Raw genomic sequence first — 23286 nt, 5'->3', positions numbered from 1 at the left:
AGAATCTATCACCCCTTACATTTTCCAAAGCAGCATACTTGTTTGAGATTGGGTTAGCCACAGAAGTCTCTTTCATACCAGCCTATCTGTCCCACCTTTCCTTGAGGTAATCCAACTACCTGGCTGTATCGGAGATAATGGGAACTGCAGATGCTGGAGAATCCAAGATAACAAAGTGTGAAGCTGGATGAACACAGCAGGCCAAACAGCATCTCAGAGCACAAAAGCCGACGTTTCGGGCCTAGACCCTTCAGAAGAAAAACACGAGCAAGTTAACTCACTTCAATTTTCCCTTAACAGATCTATGCCGGCTTTTCTTAATTCATATCTGTCTAAACTCTTCCAACTTATGTACCCTTCCGGATACCTCTTAAATGTTGTAATTGTACTCACTTCCACTACTTTTTCTGGCAATTTGTTCCAAACACACACCACCCCCTGTGTGTAAAATCTGAAGATGGTCACAGCAGGCGTACTATAAAAATAAGCATTCGCCTACAGTTGAATGTCACAATGAGCTGGATCACAATAACACAGCCTTTAGTCATTTTTTATAGTGCAAGAAAAATGATCAGGGTCATATCCGGTGATTCAACGCTTGTGGTGAGAAGTCACAATCAAAAAGAGGTTGCATTGTGAATCTTTGGTGTAATCATGTAGCTCGCTAAATGGCCTGTGTTTCCTTCCTGTGAGATTTTACTTACATAGATTCACAGTCATAGGATCACACAGCACAAAAACAGAACCTTTGGTACAACTCAACTAAGTGGAGCACGCTTCCTAAACTAAACCACTGCCATTTGCCTGCATTTGGCCCACATCTCTCTTAACCTTTCCTATTCATTCACCTGTCCAAATTCCTTTTAAATGTTGTAACTGTGCCAGCCTCTACTATTTTCTCTGGCAGCTCATTCCATTAATGCACCACCCTCTGTGTGAACAAGTTATCCCTTGAATCCCTTTCAAATCGTTTCCGTCTTACCCTAAACCTCTGCCCTGTAGTTTTAAACTCTACTCTGGAGAAAAAATCCTTGGCTATTCACTTTACCTACACCTATCGTGATTTTATAAACCTCTGTAAGGTCCCTCCTCAACCTCCTACTCTCCAGGGAAAAAATGTCCCAACCTATCTGGCTTCTTCTTATAACTCCAGCCTCAGTAACATACTTGTAAATCTTTTTTGAACCCTTTCTAATTTAATAATATCCTTCTTATAGCAGGGTGACCAGAACTGTACACAGTACTCCAAAAGTGGCCACACCAATGTCTTGTACAGCTATAACATGACATCCCAACTCCTATACTCAATGCTCTGCCCAATGAAGGCAAGTGTGCCTAAAGCCTTCTTCAGCACCCTGTTCATTACTTGTACATTAATTTAATATGCATTCTTAAGCCAAAGCCTAACCTTCCATCTTAAGCTATATGTATAGAATATCATTTTATCAATTTTGTTCAGTCATGCCGAATAGATTTCAATGTCACTGTATAAGTGCTGAAAATCTGAGCAAATGGATATTTGTACTCGTGTCCAAGTATCCCAAGGAATAGGATAGAAATGATCTTTCATGATACTTTACCGATACTGCTCCCATTTCTTTAGAATCCAAAAGATTAAAATATAATCAATAGTTCTATTGATCAAATTGTGAAGCACAATATGATTAAAAAGTATGATAACAAATGAACAGTGGACACTGTAGCTTAGAAAGATATTCTCACATGAAAACTACTTGACATAAAATTGGATGCAAATACATATTTGTCTTTAGGCAAGTCATAAAATGGTGCCCTCATTCTGTCAAATAAGGTGATTTAACACTCATTGGCAGCAATATTTTACTCTCCTGAGTAATATTTGTCATTTATTGCCAATTTATTAAACCTGGAAGCAAATGCAATCTTTTGAAAGTGATTAAACCTACCAATCTGTATTGCACAGTTGCTCCCTTAGGAGAAGATGTTTCAGAATATCATCCAAGAGTTGAATTTTATGTCTCACATAAATCCAAACCAGGAGGCATTGCCTTAGCACTGGGCTGATGTTACATACTTTCTGCTGGGGGTCAGCCACTTGCCGAGGACACTGACAAGCTGTTCTTGACTGAAGATGATAAAAGACATTTTGATAAAGAAATAGCAATTACAATATAATAAATGCAAAATACTGCAGATGTTAGAAATTTGAAGTAAAAACAGGAAGTACAACAAATCTGGCAGCATCTTTCAACTGCAAAAGAGTCATATTGGACTTGACATTGTAACAGTCTCTCTCTCCTCATATGCTACCAACCTGCTGTATTTCTCTTTCTCTTATAATAAAGTAAAAACTGGAAATTTTATCTACTTGTAGATAACTATCTTCCAAATTAAACTGGACATCATAACCAGCAAATCACTGTGAACCATGATGCTCAGCAGATTGGAATAAATAGATTAAAATAATGTCAAAAGGAACTTGAAGGAAACAGAACAGTCAAGAATTCTTAATAAAATTGTTCAAAGCAATTTCCATGCTCATACATTGTTGGGATATTATTTACTCTGTGCCATGATTCTCAGAATTCCATGCTTCAGGGAAAATAAGCTTTCAAACTTGCAGAGATTTCTGTATTCAAGCCAAATAATAAATAATCTACATTTCGGAGTCCTCTGATAAAACAGACACACTATTGAGCCATGCCATCAAATTAGCTATCAGATCCATCTATAAGCTTTTCAAGTTGTTAGATCTTTGTAATTCAATTAAGATAAAGTGTCATTTATTCTCCTGAAAGACAAAGCAATTTATTACGTATAGAGCAGTTTTGTTTAAAAAGATGAAAATGTCTAAGCCGTGGGTAGCCATGAAACCTAGAGGCCATGGGCCAGATTGTCTCTACCAAGATGGCTAGCTCCAGTCAGAGGATTTCCTGACTCAGCAAACCTGCCACATTTGAAAATATCCCATTAGAGACAATTTACACTTTCAGAGAGAGGGAGGGAACTAAGAATTGAGTCAGTCCATCACCCCCAGAAATAGATCAGAGATAGGCGGAGGGATTGCCAAATAATGAGGAGCTATTTAAATGGATTATCTTTATTTCATGAAGCTATGTCTCAGTTGTTTTGTTAAACTTCAGACCCTCTCTCTCTCACACCTCAATTCAAGTCAACATGGCCCCATGCCACCTCCATGCTCCAATGTCAACTTAATGCCAGCCCAGGGTCCCCAACAAACTACTACAGCCTCTTTAAGCCCCCAGCCAAAGTAAGGCTAACTCATGTCAACACCCTCACAACCCTTGATCCTTACACCCTTCAAGACAAGTCACCCTATATCTACCATGCAAAGACCTCATGAGCATGTTGAGATGAAATAAAATGAAGGCATCTATATCTACTATAGCCTTCACTATAATAAAAATAACTCCCATTTATGAAAGTCCATTCAAATGTTTGAAGCACAAATGTTTAATCCCTTATAAAAGTAATTGTATATTCACAACACCACATTATTATTCCTTTAAAAACCTGAGCTGTTAAGCAAACTGTGAATGTAGAAGTTCCCATGATGAGATAATTATGGCTCACGGAAGGCAGCCATAAAGGCATAATGACAACTCTTATCATTATTAGTTGATGATACAAACAATATTGGAATTGCTAGAACAGTGTGTTTCTAACTCTTTCTGACATAGTTTAAAATTTAAAGGGCTCTGGATTAAAATAACTTTATCAATTGTGATGTCAGGAGGTGAATTACTATCCAGAGTATTCCTAGCCTCTGACTAGCTCTTGTAGTCATCATATTTACATGGTGAGTTCAGTTGAGTTTATGGTCAATAGTAACGCCCAAGATGTTGATAGAGGAGGATTCAGTGGTGGTAACATCATTGAATGTCAAGAGCGGTGGTTGGATTGGCTTTTATTCAGGATGGTCATTGCCTCGTATTTGTGTGGCACAAATGTTACTGGTCACTTTTCAGCCCAAGCCTGGATAATGACCAGGTTTTGTTGCAATTGGACATGGACTGCTTCAGTATCTGAGGAGTTAAACATTGTGTAATCATCAGTGAACATCTCCATCTCTGACCTTATGTTGGATGGAAGGTCATTAATGAAGCAGCAGAAGATAGTTGGGCCTATGTTGGGCTAGTTATAGCATGTCTTTCTGCCCATTCTTTCATTTTCTCCCATTGTCTTTAAATACTTCTACGAGTCTCTCTAGAATCCTGGACATGAAATCCAGCATTGTGGATTTGCTTTTTTTGTCTTGCAAATTTTTCATTAATGAATCATTATGGACCTTTAGTCTCACATACATAGTTCAATACAAATCAAGTAAACCCAGTAGATTCATTGGGGAATCTCTGGTTGCAAACAGAAAGAAATCTTAGTTCATTATCTGATCCTGTGGATATTCATGTCAATATGCTCTTATCCTGGTTTTGAGAGTCTGATGATATCTCTCCAGAGCTCCCTGTTTTTGTCAATTATATGCAGTTGACTTCATGACCAAACTGCTGATGATGTCCTGGAAAATTCAGATATACAATTAGAACCGTGATCAGATTGTATCTCGATTGGTAAGTTATACAGAGTGAAAAAATGAAGTTTACATTCTGCACCACTACCTTAGCTGTAATGATTCTTGAAGTAATAGTTTCTGGAATTGCACTATATTCTTATAAAGTCTTGGCCATGCAAAATTTCTGCTTATTGATGCTTGCATTTTCCATATTCCTACGTGCCATATGATTTTTTTACATACTACTTTCCTTACAACAGCCAGGCAGTATCACTTTTTGCGAAACAACTGCCCATTCTTCACCTGCAGATCTGTGAGGAAATCTTCACATCCTCATTACAGCTCTGTTTTTAAGATAATACCACTCTGAAATTCCTTCAGGTGCAGCTTCAGCCAGACCTGTCTGACTAATGTATTTAATTCCTGATCGTAGGTTTAACGTACGATGAACGGCTAAGGATCCTGGGATTGTATTTATTAGAGTTTAGAAGGTTGAGAGGAGATCTAGTAGAAACGTACAAGATAATGTATGGCTTAGAAAGGGTGGACGCTGGGAAGTCGTTTCCGTTAGGCAGGGAGACTAGGACCCATGGGCACAGCCTTAGAATTGGAGGGGGTAAATTTAAAACGGAAATGAGGAGACATTTTTTTCAGCTAGAGAGTGGTGGGCCTGTGGAATTCATTGTCACTGAGCACAGTGGAGGCTGGGACCTTAAATGTCTTCAAGGCAGAGATTGATAAATTCTTGATCGCACAAGGAATCAAGGGCTACGGGGAGAGTGCCGGGAAGTGGAGTTGAAATGCCCATCAGCCATGATTAAATGGCAGAGTGGACTCGATGGGCCGAATGGCCTTACTTCCCCTCCTATGTCTTATAGTCTTATGATCTACTTTCTGAGCCTCAATTAAACAATTGTTTAAAATTATCTTCACTCTTAAAGAGAGGTCTGACTACTCCACTTACAAAATAAAGGAAACTGAAGAGAAAATACATACAGTCTTCACAGAACATGTAAAAAGGCTCACTATTTCATGCAGCAGTGACAGAGGTGAAAGGTAATCTCCAAATTGGCTCTGCAGGGTGTGGTCCAGATCTCAGGGAGGCTGGGGCTGACAAAGAGGAGCAGAAAAGTATATGTATGTCCACAATATTATCCTTCAAAACTCAAGTTCTCGCTGCCTGGCTGTCTCCAACTGACATGCTGTCCTTCCCAGTTCTGTTGCTGCACCCATCTCCTTTTCCAGGGATGTGGCTCCCAGCTTCAGTAACAACAGGCCTATAGTTAAAGAGGGATAATGAGGGTTGAGCTCAGCGATACAGTGACACACTGAAGACGGAATGCTGGGAGGGGAAGCAACATCTTTGGAACGAGCCATGATTTTCCATGAGGGTTGCTTCTGCATGCAATGCTACTGACATTGGTACATATGGAATGCAGTGAATAGAGGAGCAGTGGGGATACTTCAGCAAGCCATCTTGTCAGCCTATGTCATAGCCCTGACTGCACATGCACTACAGACAAAAAAGTACCGTTTTGACACAAGAACAAATATTTTAACTAATAAATATATTTTTATTAAGCCAATCCAGGCTGTCAAGATTACAGTGCTATGCTGCCAGATTTTACATGTTATCTTCACTTTCATGATCCATGGAAAATATTATAATTTCCCAGAATCGGTCTGTCTGGCATCATTTACTAAATGATCAATAATGCTAAAAAAAATTCTATAAGTTTCTGAGAATTGTCACAGTTGTTATTTATTTAAATAGCTACTTTTACTTTGATAAATTACAAGTTAGAAGTTGACAAAATTTGAAATTGAACTAAACCTAACAGTCAATATTCCTTAGACAGTAGGAACTGCCGATGCTGGAGAATCTGAGATAACACTGTGTGAAGCTGGATGAATACAACAGGCCTAGCAGCACCAGAGGAGCAAGAAAGCTTGACGTTTCGGGTCAGGAGACTTCTTCAGAAAAAACTGAAGAAGGGTGCCGACCTGAAACGTCAAGCTTTCCTGCTCTCTGATGCTGCTTGGCCAGCTGTGTTCATCCAGCTTCACACCGTGTTATCTCAGTCAATATTCCTTACCTGGCTACAGACATTTTTGTTTGTGTCTTCAACCAAATCACCATTCCTTTGACAATATTTTTCATTCGATTTCACAGAGCCACAAATGATTTCTCCTGTTGTAATAATGAAACGAATACCCAGCAAAATATTTGGGAATGATTGATAACAGGCTTCACGTTCTGGTAGACCTAAGAACATGAAAATCATATCAGAAACAAGGTAGTTCACTGTCAGGCATAGAAGGATTAAATATGTTTAGTTTTGATGACAGCATTGATGTTGATGATGGGTTTGAAAGGAAGTGGGACAGTATCCAAGCAGAACCATTTGCAATGTCAGCGTACATAAGGACAGAAGAGTTGCTGATGTTCAGCAGTTAATTAGAAATAGGGTCAAGTGCTTAGGAGCCATGAATAAAACTAGTTCAAGCAGGCTCGATGCATAACAGTAAAAATATATCAGCATAAGGCAGACAAGTGACAGGATGGTGGTGGCAGGCAATTGGCTAGTTGGCAAGAGGGAATCAGGGGAGGATGAGATGGCGGCTGAAAAAATAAATAACACGTGACTTGATGTAATCCTGGCGTTGAGCTAAATCATTTGCCTAATGCATCGCTTAGAGTGAAAACAGGTCGTCTATGGCAGTTCCAAAAACGTTCAAGAGTGAACAATGGTGGATAACATTTTTGGTGAATAGATTTTGACAGAAGAGAGTAAAGATTAAAAAAAAACTTTATTCAGATCTATGATCGATTATAGGGACCCATTACTACTAAGACAAGCAGTATGTAGACTTCATGCTACCTCCTCATTAAGATTATTGTAGCCTTGGAGGAATCTGGGCCCATGCTACTGCCTTTCTTAGCACTAATCTAGGGTTCAGCAATGTGCCTTGGTAGCACACGGTGAAGTTAGCTTATTCGTCTTCAAACCAGTCTGCCCCTCTTGAAGATCCATTTGAAAACTTCTGCTGTGTGTGTACTAGTTGCAAGTAGGAGTTATGTAAGTGGAACTCCGGAGAAGAGAGAATTCTCAGGTTTATCCATTTGTTGCAGGATGTCTTAGTAATGAAAATGCATCAAAATAAAGAACTAACTCAAACTCCTGTGGGGGACAGAGGCCCTGAAGGATCATCCTTCAAAAGGAATGGTCAGGAGAAACTGAGTAGGGAGATCACCACTGGAGTCTGGTTTTGAGGGCCTGGTTGCATTGCTAGAAGAGGTTTATTCTCTCTGTGAGTGATCAGTGAATCAATCTGCACTTAATAGCTCCTATCAATCACTCCACACAGCACAATGCACTCTATTCTCATTACTCATCCATCATAGGTCACCAGCACTCAGAATTCAGGTCAGGTGGATACACTCCACTTACTCCCACATACTTACCAATGATGCTAAACCTCCCACTCAGCCCCATTGTTTCCACACTGTGTTGCATGTGGATCACTTGGGCAATCAATAGCACTCATTACAAGATAAGGATTAGGCAGAGACCCAGTAAGGATCAGGAATACGTATATCCACTAAACTCAATGGACGAAAAGTTACAATGCATTATACAGCCAGCTGCAAGCAATGCCTTCTGCATCTGTGTTTGCCTAGTACATTCAAAATGATATTATGTTACTATATTCATCCACTATCAACTTCCACCTCACCCTGATTCTGCTGTCTGTTATGAAGTACAAATGGGAGATGGGATGACCACTGTAAAGGCTATAAAAAAAACTTTTCTGTATTGGTGACTGTGGACTGAAATGGGGGGGAAAAAACACTATTTAAAAAAATACAGGGATTGTTGAAGGGTTGCTGCACTTTTTAAAAAAGAAAATAACCTGACACTCTTTACGGTTTTGTGTATACAGCTGCTAGTTCAAACAGGACCGGCAATCTAGTTTGAGAACAAGTGAGAGCATGAGGCACATAAGAATAGAGGCTTTGCTGATTGGTCTTTTCCTTAATGGCTAGTCATTATTGACAAAGGCTTCTGCCTGTCACCAACTATGTGATTGGCTCCTGACTAGCTAGACAGCTTGGGTGTGTGAATATTTTGGCATAAAATATCAGACTTCTGGAGAGGAAATGTAGGAATAGTGGGGCTTGATTTCCAGCACGCTGTCTTAGTGAGATGTGACAATTGGCACATGAGTTTTGTTTTAGAAACATTTGGGCTAGGTTTACTGCAGAATGGAAGTGAATGACTTCCAAACTTGGTGTAGGGTGGGCAACACATTACAATCATCTGCTAATTATAAGACACATATTCCTTGCACAGAGGCAACTGAGGTTAAAGAGTTTTTTTAATGTACGCACTTGAATAGATGTAAAGGTTGAAAACAAAAGCAAGGATAAAGACTGATCAATGCGAAAAATGAAAGGGGGGGTGGTTATATGATAGTTCCTTCTGAGTTGTAAGGGGGTTACATAATGAGGATTTTAAAGGAGAGGAGAGAGGGCTGGAAGGAGTGGGAAGGTTGAAGAAGGAGAAAACAGCAAAGATTAAGGGAAAAGACCTAAATGTGATTTTGTCACATGAAATTTCCTCCATGTGTTAGCTTTCAGATTGTCCACTGCTGCTATCAATTAACTGCATTGGGCTCCAGAATTATATTCCATTCCATTGGGGGTTAGAATGTTTAGCAGTTATATACCCTGTTGTATATTGTATAAATCCTGTGTAATTTTATGCATCCAATATATCCTTGTTTATCCTGTTATATCCTTTATATCCTGTTCCTTTTGGTGTTTCACACATACATAGCCTATTATGTTACATTCTAAGCTACATCTGGCACTGCTTCAGCCATGTAGCTGCACATTGAACTAAAGTTAGTCTGCTGGATTGATAATGATGAAGGTGATGTTTGGCCTTGATATTACTCTGTGGTTATATATAACTTAATGGCTGATGACAATTGTGCCTTATGAGTATCCATTTTTGGTCTGTTTAGGATGATTTGGCAACACCCCACAACAGTGGGATTTTAATGTGAGGGAGAGATTTTATCTTTATGTGGACTATGAGGAGTCATCTGTAACAGAAAGATTGATAAGAGTGAGGTTGAGGAGTTTATCTCATCATTTTGGCATACTTACACCTTGAATCTAGCTCAGTCTGACAGTAATGTCCCTCAGAAGACCTGATCTGTTGGTTGTATTGCTTAACTCTGTCTATCGCTTGCTGCTTATGCTGTTTGGCATGCAGATAGTCTTGTGTGGTAGGCTCACACATCATAGAACATAGAACATAGAACATAGAACATAGAACATAGAACAGTACAGCACAGAACAGGCCCTTCAGCCCACAATGTTGTGCCGACCATTGATCCTCATGTATGCACCCTCAAATTTCTGTGACCATATACATGTCCAGCAGTCTCTTAAATGACCCCAATGACCTTGCTTCCACAACTGCTGCTGGCAACGCATTCCATGCTCCCACAACTCTCTGCGTAAAGAACCTGCCTCTGACATCCCCTCTATACTTTCCTCCAAACAGCTTAAAACTATGACCCCTCGTGCTAGCCATTTCTGCCCTGGGAAATAGTCTCTGGCTATCAACTCTATCTATGCCTCTCATTATCTTGTATACCTCAATTAGGTCCCCTCTCCTCCTCCTTTTCTCCAATGAAAAGAGACCGAGCTCAGTCAACCTCTCTTCATAAGATAAGCCCTCCAGTCCAGGCAGCATCCTGGTAAACCTCCTCTGAACCCTCTCCAAAGCATCCACATCTTTCCTATAATAGGGCGCCCAGAACTGGATGCAGTATTCCAAGTGCGGTCTAACCAAAGTTTTATAGAGCTGCAACAAGATCTCACGACTCTTAAACTCAATCCCCCTGTTAATGAAAGCCAAAACACCATATGCTTTCTTAACAACCCTGTCCACTTGGGTGGCCATTTTAAGGGATCTATGTATCTGCACACCAAGATCCCTCTGTTCCTCCATGCTGCCAAGAATCCTATCCTTAATCCTGTACTCAGCTTTCAAATTCGACCTTCCAAAATGCATCACCTCGCATTTATCCAGGTTGAACTCCATCTGCCACCTCTCAGCCCATCTCTGCATCCTGTCAATGTCCCGCTGCAGCCTACAACAGCCCTCTACACTGTCAACGACACCTCCGACCTTTGTGTCGTCTGCAAACTTGCTGACCCATCCTTCAATCCCCTCGTCCAAGTCATTAATAAAAATTACAAACAGTAGAGGCCCAAGGACAGAGCCCTGTGGAACTCCACTCACCACTGACTTCCAGGCAGAATATTTTCCTTCTACTACCACTCGCTGTCTTCTGTTGGCCAGCCAATTCTGTATCCAAGCAGCTAAGTTCCCCTGTATCCCATTCCTCCTGACCTTCTGAATGAGCCTACCATGGGGAACCTTATCAAATGCCTTACTGAAGTCCATATACACCACATCCACAGCTCGACCCTCATCAACTTTTCTAGTCACATCCTCAAAAAACTCAATAAGGTTTGTAAGGCATGACCTACCCCTCACAAAGCCGTGTTGACTGTATTTGATCAAGCCATGCTCTTCCAGATGGTCATAAATCTTATCCCTCAGAATCCTTTCTAACACCTTGCAGACGACAGACGTGAGACTTACCGGTCTATAATTGCCGGGGATTTCCCTATTTCCTTTCTTGAAGAGAGGAATTACATTTGCCTCTCTCCAGTCCTCAGGTACGACTCCAGTGGAGAGCGAGGATGCAAAGATCTTCGCAAGTGGCGAAGCAATTGCATTTCTCGCTTCCCAAAGCAGCCGAGGACAAATCTGATCCGGGCCTGGCGACTTGTCAATCTTAATGTTTGACAAAATTTTCAGCACATCAGCTTCGTCTATCTCTATCCATTCCAGCATGCACACCTGCTCTTCAAAGGTTTCATTCACTACAAAGTTTGTTTCTTTCGTAAAGACAGAAGCAAAAAACTCATTTAGGGCTTCCCCTACCTCCTCAGGCTCCACACACAAGTTCCCTATGCTATCCCTGATCGGCCCTACTCTTTCTTTGACCATTCTCTTATTCCTCACGTAAGTGTAAAATGCCTTTGTGTTTTCCCGGATTCCTTCTGCCAAGCCTTTCTCGTGCCCCCTCCTGGCTCTCCTCAGACCATTTTTGAGCTCCTTCCTTGCCTGCATGTAATCCTCTCTAGCTGAACTTGACCCTAGCTTCCTCCACCTTATGTAAGCTACCTTCTTCCTTTTCACTAGAAGCTCCACCGCTCTCGTCATCCAAGGTTCCCTAATCTTACCCCTTCTTGCCTGTCTCAGAGGGACATATTTACTCATCACTCCCAACAACTGTTCCTTAAACCGTCTCCACATGTCGATAGTTCCCTTACCATGGAACAACTGCTCCCAGTCCATGCTTCCTAACTCATGTCTAATCGCATCATAGTTTCCTCTTCCCCAATTAAATATCCTCCCATTCTGCCTAATCCTCTCCTTCTCCATAGCTATGTAGAATGTGAGGCAGTTATGGTCACTATCACCAAAATGCTCTCCCACCACAAGATCTGATACCTGCCCCGGCTCGTTTCCGAGCACCAAGTCTAGAATGGCCTCTCCCCTCGTCGGCCTGTCAACGTACTGCGTTAGGAAACCCTCCTGAACACACCTTACAAAAACAGCTCCATTCAAATCTTCTGCTCTAAGGAGGTTCCAATCAATATTAGGAAAGTTAAAGTCACCCATTACAACAACCCTACTGCGTGCACACTTTTCCAAAATCTGTCGACCTATGCTTTCTTCAATCTCCCTGCTGCTATTGGGGGGCCTGTAGTAAACCCCTAACGAGGTGACTACTCCCTTGCTGTTCCTCATTTCCACCCATACTGACTCAGTAGGCAGATCTTCCTCGACAAAGGAAGCTTCTGTAGCTGTGATACCCTCTCTGATTAGTAGTGCTACACCCCCTCCTCTTTTTCCCCCCTCCCTATTCTTTTTAAATGTTCTAAACCCTGGAACATCCAGCAACCATTCCTGCCCATGAGAAACCCATGTCTCTGTTATGGCCACAACATCATAGCACCAGGTACTGATCCATGCTCTAAGTTCATCACTTTTATTCCTGATACTCCTTGCATTAAAGCAAACACACTTTAACCGATCCCTTGGTTCCTTCCCAGGAAAACCCTTCCCACTAGCTGGCCTACCTCTTGCTACTGCCTCACCTGCATCAACGCTCACCTCTGGTATACAGCTCAGGTTCCCACCCCCCTGCCATACTAGTTTAAACCCTCTCGAACTACTCGAGCAAACCTTCCACCCAGGACATTGGTCCCCTTCCAGTTCAGATGCAACCCGTCCTTCTTGTACAGGTCCCACCTTCCCCAGAAGGCATCCCAATTATCAACATATCTGAAGCCCTCCCTCCTACACCAGCTGCGTAGCCACGTGTTCAGCTGCGCCCGCTCCCTGTTCCTCACCTCACTATCTCGTGGCACCGGTAGTAAACCAGAGAACACTACTCTGTTCGTCCTGCTCTGCAGCTTCCATCCTAACTCCCTGAAATCACTTTTTATATCCTCAAACCTATTTCTGGCTATATCATTTGTGCCAATATGTAACACGATTTCTGGCTGTTCGCCCTCCCCTTTTAGAACTTTATACACCCGATCGGAGACGTCCCGGACCCTGGCACCAGGGAGGCAACATACCTTCCGGGAATCCCGATCTTGCCCACAAAATCTCCTGTCGATTCCCCTAACTATCGAGTCCCCTACCACGAGTACTTTTCTATTCTGCCCCCTTCCCTTCTTTGCCACAGTGTCAGGCTCAGTGCCAGAGAACTGACTACTATGGCTTTCCTCTGGTAGGTCATCCCCCCCAGCAGTATCCAAAACGGTATACTTATTGCTGAGGGGAATGCCCACAGGGGATCTCTGCACTGTCTGTCTGTCCCCTTTCCTCCCCCTAACTGTAACCCATCTATCCTCGACCTGAGCCTTAGGAGTGACCAACTCCCGATAACTCCTCTCAATTACCCCCTCTGCCTCCCGAATGATCCGTAGTTCATCCAGCTCCAGCTCCATTTCCCTAACACGGTTTTCAAGGAGCTGTAGCTGGGTGCACTTCCCGCAGATGTAGCCAGCGGAGACGTGTGCCACATCTCCCAACTGCCACATTCTGCAGGAGGAGCAAGCAACTGCCCTAGCATCCATACCCCACTTATCTGAACGCCAACTCAATACTAAAGTAGAAAGCTTACGTCAAATAACAATAGCAAATTAATAACAAACTTATATTCACTTTTAGGTATGCCAGGTTGCTCCTGGCATACCCCCCTGTATTCTTCATTGAACTGACATTCCAAAGTAAAGTCCATTTGAAACTGCATGTAACTAGTTTCTTTCCCTGCATGCAAGGAGTTTGGACTGATAGTCAGCATCAGGGATCTGGAATGCACTGACAGATAGGGTAGTAGAGATAGACTACCTCACAACTTTTATAAAGTTAACATTCAAGACTATGGTTCAAATGTTGGAAATGGGGTTAGTGCAGATAGGCGGACATAGTGTTAATGGGTCGAAGAACCTCTTCTACACTGACTATAAAACTTAATCTGTGGCTAGAGGGATCTGGATAGATATAACCACATCAGGCTAGTCTCCTAAATTGGAGAGAATTAATGCCCAGAAATTAGGAAGGAGGGCTTTAAAAGACTAACTAGGCTGATTTGATAGTAGTCCAAAATTTCTGTTCTGAATCAATTACTTTAAATTCTTGCGGCTTACTAGGATGACAATGATTATTCTCCCTGGTGTTAACCCTTAAATAACCAGATTCATTGAACATCTTATTTCAATGCACAACCCCTAGTTTGCTGGTGCAGTAAAACATTCATAATACTAACAAGCCCTTATATTTGGTGACTAAGAATTGATGGGCAGAACTTAATCAGTGCACGAGGAAACAAGCAACTCACAATGAAATTCTCCTCCTCCCCTCCGTGAGATGATTTCAATTACATGTCATGACCAGTAATGGCATGTCCTATTCCGAACTTCAAACTAAATTTGTATTGTAAAATTTGGCAAAAAAATGGCTGGAAATGGTGACCGCCCTAGGTCACTTGAGTTATTTTGTGGATTCAAACTATAAACTGTTAACAGGGAAACAAAAATATCCTGGACTTAGAAACTCAACAAACAAGTAACCTCAGAATCTTGTGAACGCTTGGTCTTAAAAGATCTTCATTTCAATTTTAAATGATTAAACCTATTCAAGAAACCACAGGCTACAACATAGAAGACTGGAACTCAAATCAGAATCTGAAGTAACTACAACCTATAAAGTGAATGATTGTTAACATATCCAAACATTGTGTATGTGTGTGTGCACATGAGACTGAACGCAGGATGCAGCATTAATTCAGGGTAAATGAATAAAAAATCTTCTAGCGTTTTGAAGTCACAAAAGCTTGCCATTGAAATCTTAAACAATATAAACCAAAGAATTGGCTAGCAAGGTCAGATCACGTGGAATACAGGGAGATCTAGCTATTCGGATACATAACTGGTTCAAAGTGAGGAGACAGAGGGTCGTGGTGGAGGGTAGCTTTTCACACTGGAGGCCTGTGACCAGCAGTGTGTCGCAAGGTGCTGAGTCTACAGCTTTTTGACATTTATATAAATGATTTGATGTGAACAAAGGAGGTACGGTTAGTAAGTTTGCAGGTGACCTCAAAATTGGTGGTGTATCAGACAGTGAAAGCGGTTACCTCAGAGTACAACAGGACCTTGATCGGATGGGTTGATGGGCTGAGGAGTGGTAGATGGAGTTTAATTTAGATAAATATGTCATGCTGCATTTTGGAAAGGCAAATCAGGGCAGGGCTTATACACTTAATGGTAAGGTCCTGGGGATATTGCCGAACAAAGAGACTTTAGAGTGGAGATTCATTGTTTCTTTACCGAGTCCCAGGTAAGCAAAATAGTAAAGGAGGTGTTTGGTACGTTTGCCTTTATTGGTCAGTGCATTCAGCATGGGAATTAGGAGGTCATGTTGCAGCTGTACAGGACATTGGTTAGGCCACTTTTAGAATACTGCTTTCATTTCTGGTCTCCCTGCTATAGGAAGAATGTTGTGAAACTTGACAGGGTTCAGAAAAGACTTACAAGGATGTTGCCAGGGTTGGAGGGTTTGAGCTACAGGGAAAGGCTGATTAGCCTGGAGCTATTTTCCCTGGAGCATCAGAGGCTGAGGAGTGATATAGATGTTTATAAAATCATGAGGGGACTGGATAGGGTGAATAGCCAAGGTCTTTTCCCTGGGGTGGGAGAGTCCAAATATGGAAGGCATATGTTCAAGGTGAGAGGGAAAAGATTTAAAAGAGACCTAAAGGGCACCTTTTCCCCCCCAGAGGATGGTACCTGTATGGAATGAGTTGCCAGAGGGAGCGGTGGAGGCTGGTACAATTACAACATTTAATAGGTATCTGATGGGTATATGATTAGGAAAGATTTAGACAGATAAGAGCCAAATGCTGGCTAAAGGCACTAGATTTATTTAGGACATCTGGTCGGCATGGGCAGGTTGGACCAAAGGGTCTGCTTCCATGCTGTAAAGCTCTATGACTCTATGGCTACAGATGCTGGAAATCAGAAATAAAATCAGAAATTGCTATGAAAGCTCAGCAGGGCTGGCAGTACCTATGGAGAAAAGGAGAATTAATATTTCAGGTCCAATGACCCTTCTTCTTTAAGGCCTAAAATGTTAATCTCTGCTTTTTCTCCATAGATGCTGCCAAACCTGCTAAGATGTTCCAGCAATTTCTGATTTTATTGCTGTTGAATTACTTAATTGGAAAATGCACTGCAAGGATAGAAAAGAACACAGCTCCTCACATTCAAAACATACTGATTATCCACAGTAAAGGAACACACACTTTCTATGAAACTTCTTATTGGATTGCAATCAATTTCTTTCCTGACACTGAATTACCCTGGAAAACTCAGGCTACGTTACTCAAGGTCAAGAACTGGAAACTGATTTTCTGGTTCTGATCTAATACAGCAATTGAAGAATGCAATTAGTAGTGTTAATTTAAGTGAGTGGAATGTTGCTCTACATAATGACAATCTTAATACAAGTCCGTCATTGATAGAAGTTCATCAATTATGGTGATGTAACAGTGAAGTCACCTTGATGAAGCCCATTTTGGCCCATTCATCTATGCATTTGTAAATTTCTAATTTCTTCAGCACAATAAATGTGTGCTGGCTGATTAGCTCAGACGGTTAGTGTGTGGGAATAAGATTGCTAAGGTCATGGTCACAATCCTCCTACTGACCAATGTTGCTGGTTTCTAACCAAGACTTTAATGCAATGGGTGGCACAGTGGCTCAGTGCTTAGCAGTGCTGTCTGGCCGTGCCAAGGACCTGGGTTTGATTCAAGCCTTGGACAACTGTCTGCATGGCACATGCATGTTCTCCCTGTGTCTGCACAGTTTTCCTCCAATAGTCCAAAAATGTGCCATTTAGGTGGATTGGCCGTGCTAAAAATTGTCCTTTACTGTCCAGGGATAAAAGAAATCCTAAGCGGGATTATGATCGTGGATCCAGGTAGAATGCTCTTCAGATGGTCAGTGCTAATCTGATGGGTCAAATGGCCTCTTTCGGCTTTGTAGGTATTCTATGAACTTACTTTCCCATCCATTTATCCCGACTCTCTGTCTTCTATTGATTAGTCAATTGCCTATCTGAGCAAATATATAATCTCTGCATATCAACCTTTTCTGTGATACCTGATTAGGTACTTTCTGGAAGTCCTGATATACTGCATTTACAGGATCCCATTATCCACTTTAGTCGTTACATCTTCGAAGAACTTAGGCAAATTAGGCATAATATGATATCATGACATCATAATAAAATAGCCAATAAGACTACTTTCTTTTGCTATAAAATTCATGCACAGTACTGGACTGTGATTAGTTTGTTTTTGTTCCTTTGGACTGCAAATTGTTCTTGGCCTCAAGATTCATTGGCATTGCACCTGTTTTCCAGATACAAAAGGGGTATTTAGGTATCCAACTTGTTGGGTGCTGCAGTACTCATTCTGACATGCAATTGCACTGCTCCACAGAAGCTTGTATGGATATTAAATTAAAACAAAAAACTGCAAATCTGAATCAAAAGCAGAAATTGCTGAAGAAACTGACAATGTCTGAGGACAGAAACATAGTTAATCTTTTGCGTTCTGTGACCTTTCTTCAGAACTAATAGCATCCAGGGCAAAGTGGTACTTATGCTGATGACAGGAGGTGGGAGGCAGAAGGTTGAGCAGATAGGCGGAGATGGAGTCCAGAGAGAGAGAGGCAGACAGAGGGATTGTTTACTGTGAGCCAGCAAAGAGGAAAAGCTAGATCAGTGATAATTAAGAATATGAATGGGTGAATGTATGTTGGCTATGATGGCTTATGTCTTGACAAGCCTGTACAAATTACATCTCAGGCTGCTGTGGGAGGCAAGGCAGAAAATTGCAGAGGCTCTGACATAAATTTTTAATTTCTCTCTGGCCACAAGTGAAGTGACAGAGGGCTGGACGTTGACTAATGTAGTTTCACTCTTTAAGAGGGGTGGTAGAGATGAATCAGGAAATTACAAACTGGTGAGTCTTAAGTCAGTGGCAGGGAAACTACTGATGGAAATTCTGAAGTAGCCACTTGGAAAGGCATGGGTTAATTAGGGATAGTCAGCATGGCTGTGTCAGATAGAAGTCATGCCTAATAGATTTGTCAGAACTTCTTCAAAATGTGATTAAGCGTGTGGGTAAGGGAAATTCGATTGAACTAGTTTATATGGATTTTAGCAAAGTTTTTGATGAGGTCCCACTGAGTGAGAAGGTTAAAGCACATCAAATTGAGGGAAACTTGGCAAAATGGATCAGAAACTGGCTTAGTAATAAGACACAATCCTATTCACAGATTTGTGAAGTCAACAGAGCACATGAATAGGATAGTTAAGAAGGCATATGGTACGCTTGCTTTCATTATTTGTGGCAGAGAGTATAACAGCAAGTAATGTTGGATTTGTACAGTTTTGGTCAGGCCACAACTGCAGTAGTGTGTGCAGTTTTGGTTACCCCACTACGGGAAGGATTTGATAGTACTAAAGGGAGGTACAGAGGAGGTTCACCAGGACATTACTGAGTAGAGAAATTGCATTATAAAGAGACACTAGACAGGCTTGGATTGTTTTCTTTAGAGCAGATAAGACTGAGGGTGGGAGGACATGATTGAGATTTATAAGATTGAGGGGCAAGGGCATGGTGAATAGAGAGCAGGGACCCCTTGGTTGAGGGGTCAATCATGACAGGGCATAGTTTTAGGGTAAAGGGCAGGGGTTTCAGAGGGAATTTGGGAAAAAAGCAATTTTTTCACTCAGCAAGTGGTGGGAATCTGGAGTGCACTAGAAGCTAGTGAATGCTGGAAACCTTACATCCTTTAAAAAATATTTGGATGAGAACTTTCAAGGACATGGGACAACTGCAGAAAATTGAGATTAGTGCACCTTTACTATCAGTTATGATTGTGCAGACACAATGGGCCAAAGTGCCTTTTCTGCGCTGTATGAATCTATGATGGATCTGAGATGTGGGGGTGCGTAAAGGGAAGGTGTTCAGGTTGTACAATTATTGAACTTGATATGGAGGCTGCCATGTCCTCATGCAAAAAAAAAGTGATGTACCTTCTAGAAATGCATTTTTATCTGTACAAGAAACTTGTAAGTGATGAGACAATAGGAACTGCAGATGCTGGAGAATCTGAAAGAGCAAGGCTGGATAAACACAGCAGACCAAGCAGCATCAGAGGAGCAGGAAAGCTGACGTTAAGGGTCTAGCCTTTTCATCCAGTTCGACACCTTGGTAACTTGCATTTGATGAGTTTGGCTTATGGTATTTTAGGTATCTATAAAAGCAGCAATTCAGCATAATTGTTGTTTCACTCAAATGCATTTATGAAAAGTAATTCCTGCATGCATGATATGACTTTTTTAAAAACATGAGCTTACCTTCTAAATAAGTATGAAGGCGAAATTTACATTCCTTAAAAGCTTGAACAAGTCCAGTCAGGTGGAAGATAAACAATCTTAAAATTGTTAAAAATCCAAGCTATTAAATAGAAAGAAATGTTATGTAAGATTAAACACTGCATGTTGGGCTTTTGAATAATAAGAAAAATCTTCAAGAGGCAAGGCTTTCAGAATGCCATATTTTCAATAAAAGATTTTTTTCCAAAAATCAAAAATTGCCAACTATAGATGTCCTTTGTATAATCTTCATTAGAGTGCTGTGTCAGATATGCCAACTAGCAAGATGCACGTACATAATAATCTCTGGCAATCAACCACATTAATAAATTGTCAATTCAATCCCAATGTTGATCTTAAACCAAATTATGGTACAAATACGACAATTATTTCTACCAGTGCTTTGCTGTGCCTTTACATGCAGCTAGTAATAGTTACCATGAAGCTGTTTGCAGACTCACTTATATAATAATGTTTGCTCTCATGAAAGAGACACGTTGCAGTATTGTATCCAGCACTGGTGACGTTAGGAGCCATTTGGAGGGGAAAGCATACTTCTAACAATCTAATACAGGTCTCACTCCTGCACACTCAATAGTGAAAAGTCTCCAATTCATGAATGTTAATTAAAGCTTTTAAATCGGAGACTGAAAAACAGACATTTATTCAGACTTCACATCAGTGACAGCTAATTCTTCAAAACACTCAAAGCTGTAAAGTAAAGAATGAAGTCAGAAAACCTGGTTGAGACAACTGTAGTTTTGACTGGAAGCCTAGATGTGTCTACTTTCGTTTAGATTCCATGGCAGTAATCTGACAAAGTAGATCACTGACTGTAGGAGAATTAATGAAATTAAAAATCAGATTGGTTCCATAACATGTGGGTGATCCATTATCAGAATGCTTCCCAGATAGTAAAGTCAGATACCACAGTCAGTTTTTGCCACAGTACTTAAAATGCCAGAAGATAATGGAACATACATAATTCCTGGTCCACTGCACACTCTCCATTATTTTATAACCTATTCTGCTGTATGGATTATCAGGAGGCAGCTGAATATGGGTATAAATGTATAGAATTCTGGAGAATTCAAAGGAACACCAATGTACTCATTTTAAAAATATAACTCTAAAGCCTTATGAAATCTGGATGTGAGTTTGCTCGCTGAGCTGGAAGGTTAGTTTTCAGACGTTTCGTCACCATTCTAGGTAACATCATCAGTGAGCCTCCAACGAAGCGCTGGTGTTATGTCCCACTTTCTATTTATCTGGTTAGGTTTCCTTGGGCTGGTGATGTCACTTCCTGTTCTTTTTCTCAGGGGATGGTAGATTGGCTCCAAATCAATGTGTTTGTTGATGGAGTTCCGGTTGGAATGCCATGCTTCTAGGAATTCTCGTGCGTGTCTCTGTTTGGCTTGTCCTAGGATGGATGTGTTGTCCCAATCAAAGTGTGTCCTTCCTCATCTGTATGTAAGGATACGAGTGATAGTGGGTCATGTCGTTTTGTGGCTAGTTGATGTTCGTGTATCCTGGTGGCTAGCTTTCTGCCAGTTTGTCCAATGTAGCGTTTGTCACAGTTCTTGCAAGGTATTTTGTAGAAGACGTTCGTTTTGTTAGTTGTCTGTACAGGGTCTTTTAAGTTCATTAGCTGCTGTTTTAGTGTGTTGGTGGGTTTGTGGGCTACCCTGATGCCAAGAGGTCCGACTAGTCTGGCAGTCATTTCGGAAATGTCTTTGATGTAGGGGAGAGTGGTTATGGTTTCTGAGCCCGTTTTGTCTGTTTGGGTTTATTGCTGAGAAATCAGCAGACTGTGTTCATAGGGTCCCCATTCTTTTTGAATACGCTGTATAGGTGATTTTCTTCTGCTCTGCGTAGTTCCTCTGTGCTGCAGTGTGTGGTGGCTCGTTGGAATAATGTTCTAATGCAGCATCGTTTGTCGGTGTTGGGATGGTTGCTCCTGTAGTTCAGTATTTGGTCCTTTATGTGTTGTTTTCCTGTAGACGCTGGTTTGAAGTTCCCCATTGACTGTTCACTCTACTGTGACATCTAGGAATGGCAGTTTGTTGTTGATGGTGGCGAAACGTCTGAAAATTAACCTTCCAGCTCAGCGAGCAAACTCACATCCAGAACCTCAACCTGAACTACAAATTTTCTCAAAACTCGCGAGCCTTATGAAATATTTAACTTCAAACTTTCTTCTTATTATACCACTCTACTTATAAAGGCCAAGTAATTATTTTATTGAACCATGTACCTTTATTATCTTCACTTCACAAGCATAGAGATATGACTGCTTTACTGCATCAGTACAGATCCAGTACAAGACAGACTCCGCAAGAAAGAATAATACAGGAATTTGGTCTGGGTGCATTGGTGCTTGGTCCAAAGAAATCAAGAGAATATCCAGAGCCTCTTGAGAAATGAAAAATAAAGAAATGAATTAATTCAGAATCATATAGCATGAACCCAGAATCAAACTAATTGATTAAATATTATTTTCAAATACTTTTTCATTAAATTTAGTCAACTTTTCCAGAATGTAATCTTACTTGAATTACATTGTAACAACATCAAAAATCCCAAAATTCCAATTTAGCCAAGAAGATTGAAAAATGGAAGCAGAAACGTCTGGATTGTTGGGTGGATCTTCCATTTGCCTGTTTCCCCAAGTCAAGGAGAAGTACAGGGACAGTATCATGGCATTTGACTTCTGTTAATATGCTCAGAAATAGGAGCAGGTATGGGTTCTATGGTTCCCTCAACCTTGCTCTGCCATTCAATAACATCATGCCCAACCTGCTTGAGGCCTTAACTCCAATTTCCTGCCTGTTGACCATAACCCTTGATTCTAATTTACATCAAAAGCCTGTCTCATTCAAACTTGAATATTTCAATGACACAGCCTTCACTGCTGTCTGCAGAAGATAATTGCAAAGTGTAACATTCCTCTTAGAGAAAGAAAATTCTTCGTTTCAATTTTAAATTATTTTACCCTTTTAAAATCTTAGAGGGTTGCTAGTCTTTGGAACTCCTTGTCACAGACAGCTATGTGGAGGAGTCCTTATATATATTTAAGGCTGCAACAGATTTTTGATCAGTAGGGGAATCAAAGTTTATGGAGAAAAGACAGGGAAGTGAATGTGAGGCCTGTTAGATCAGCCATGTTGAATGTCCGAGCAAGATTGAAGAGCTGAACAGCCTACTCCCATTCCAATTCCTCATGCTCTTATGATTTAGCTGTGCCCACTGGTTTTAGATTCCTGCATAAGGAAAATATTTGCATTGCATTCATTCTGTTAAGTAGCAAAATTTCCCTACCATTAAACTACATTCTCCATTAAAGCTGAAGACTGTTTGTGCCAGTGTGCCACTCCACCTTTCACCAGTTGGATACAACATGACACTCATACAAGATTACATGTCCCAAATTTGCTAATAACTTAACCTAGACACTTGTAATTGGATCCAAAACTTTACGCCGGACAGTTACATCTTGCATGCTGTCTTACTTGTAACTGTGGAGAAAGCTCATTGGAATTTTAGCCTTTCTATATATATATTCCAGCATATTAGCATTATAAATAGCTTGAAAATAATTAACAAATCCATAACTGATATTCTTAACAAACAAAATGTCCTGTAAGGAAAAATCATTCT

The 23286-nt window shown here is 40.9% G+C and overlaps 1 protein-coding gene across 5 annotated transcripts in view; it reads right to left on the bottom strand.

The window, feature by feature from the left end:
- tmem232 (transmembrane protein 232) overlaps positions 1-23286 on the bottom strand; it is a 132964-nt gene that overhangs the window by 53523 nt on the left and 56155 nt on the right. For 4 of the 5 annotated variants that reach the window (XM_059644700.1, XM_048526942.2, XM_048526943.2 and 1 more), the window contains 4 exons: positions 21884-22041; positions 19612-19711; positions 6607-6776; positions 1926-2104 (listed from right to left, as the gene is read on the bottom strand). In XM_059644700.1, the coding sequence (XP_059500683.1) occupies positions 1926-2104; positions 6607-6776; positions 19612-19711; positions 21884-22041 (607 nt within the window). The remainder of the gene's footprint in view (positions 1-1925; positions 2105-6606; positions 6777-19611; positions 19712-21883; positions 22042-23286) is intronic. The other variant, XM_048526946.2, reaches the window with a different exon arrangement.

Source organism: Stegostoma tigrinum, chromosome 3 (assembly GCF_030684315.1).
Source record: "Stegostoma tigrinum isolate sSteTig4 chromosome 3, sSteTig4.hap1, whole genome shotgun sequence".
Taxonomy (NCBI): domain Eukaryota; kingdom Metazoa; phylum Chordata; class Chondrichthyes; order Orectolobiformes; family Stegostomatidae; genus Stegostoma; species Stegostoma tigrinum.
This window is presented reverse-complemented; position numbering and strand designations above follow the sequence as displayed.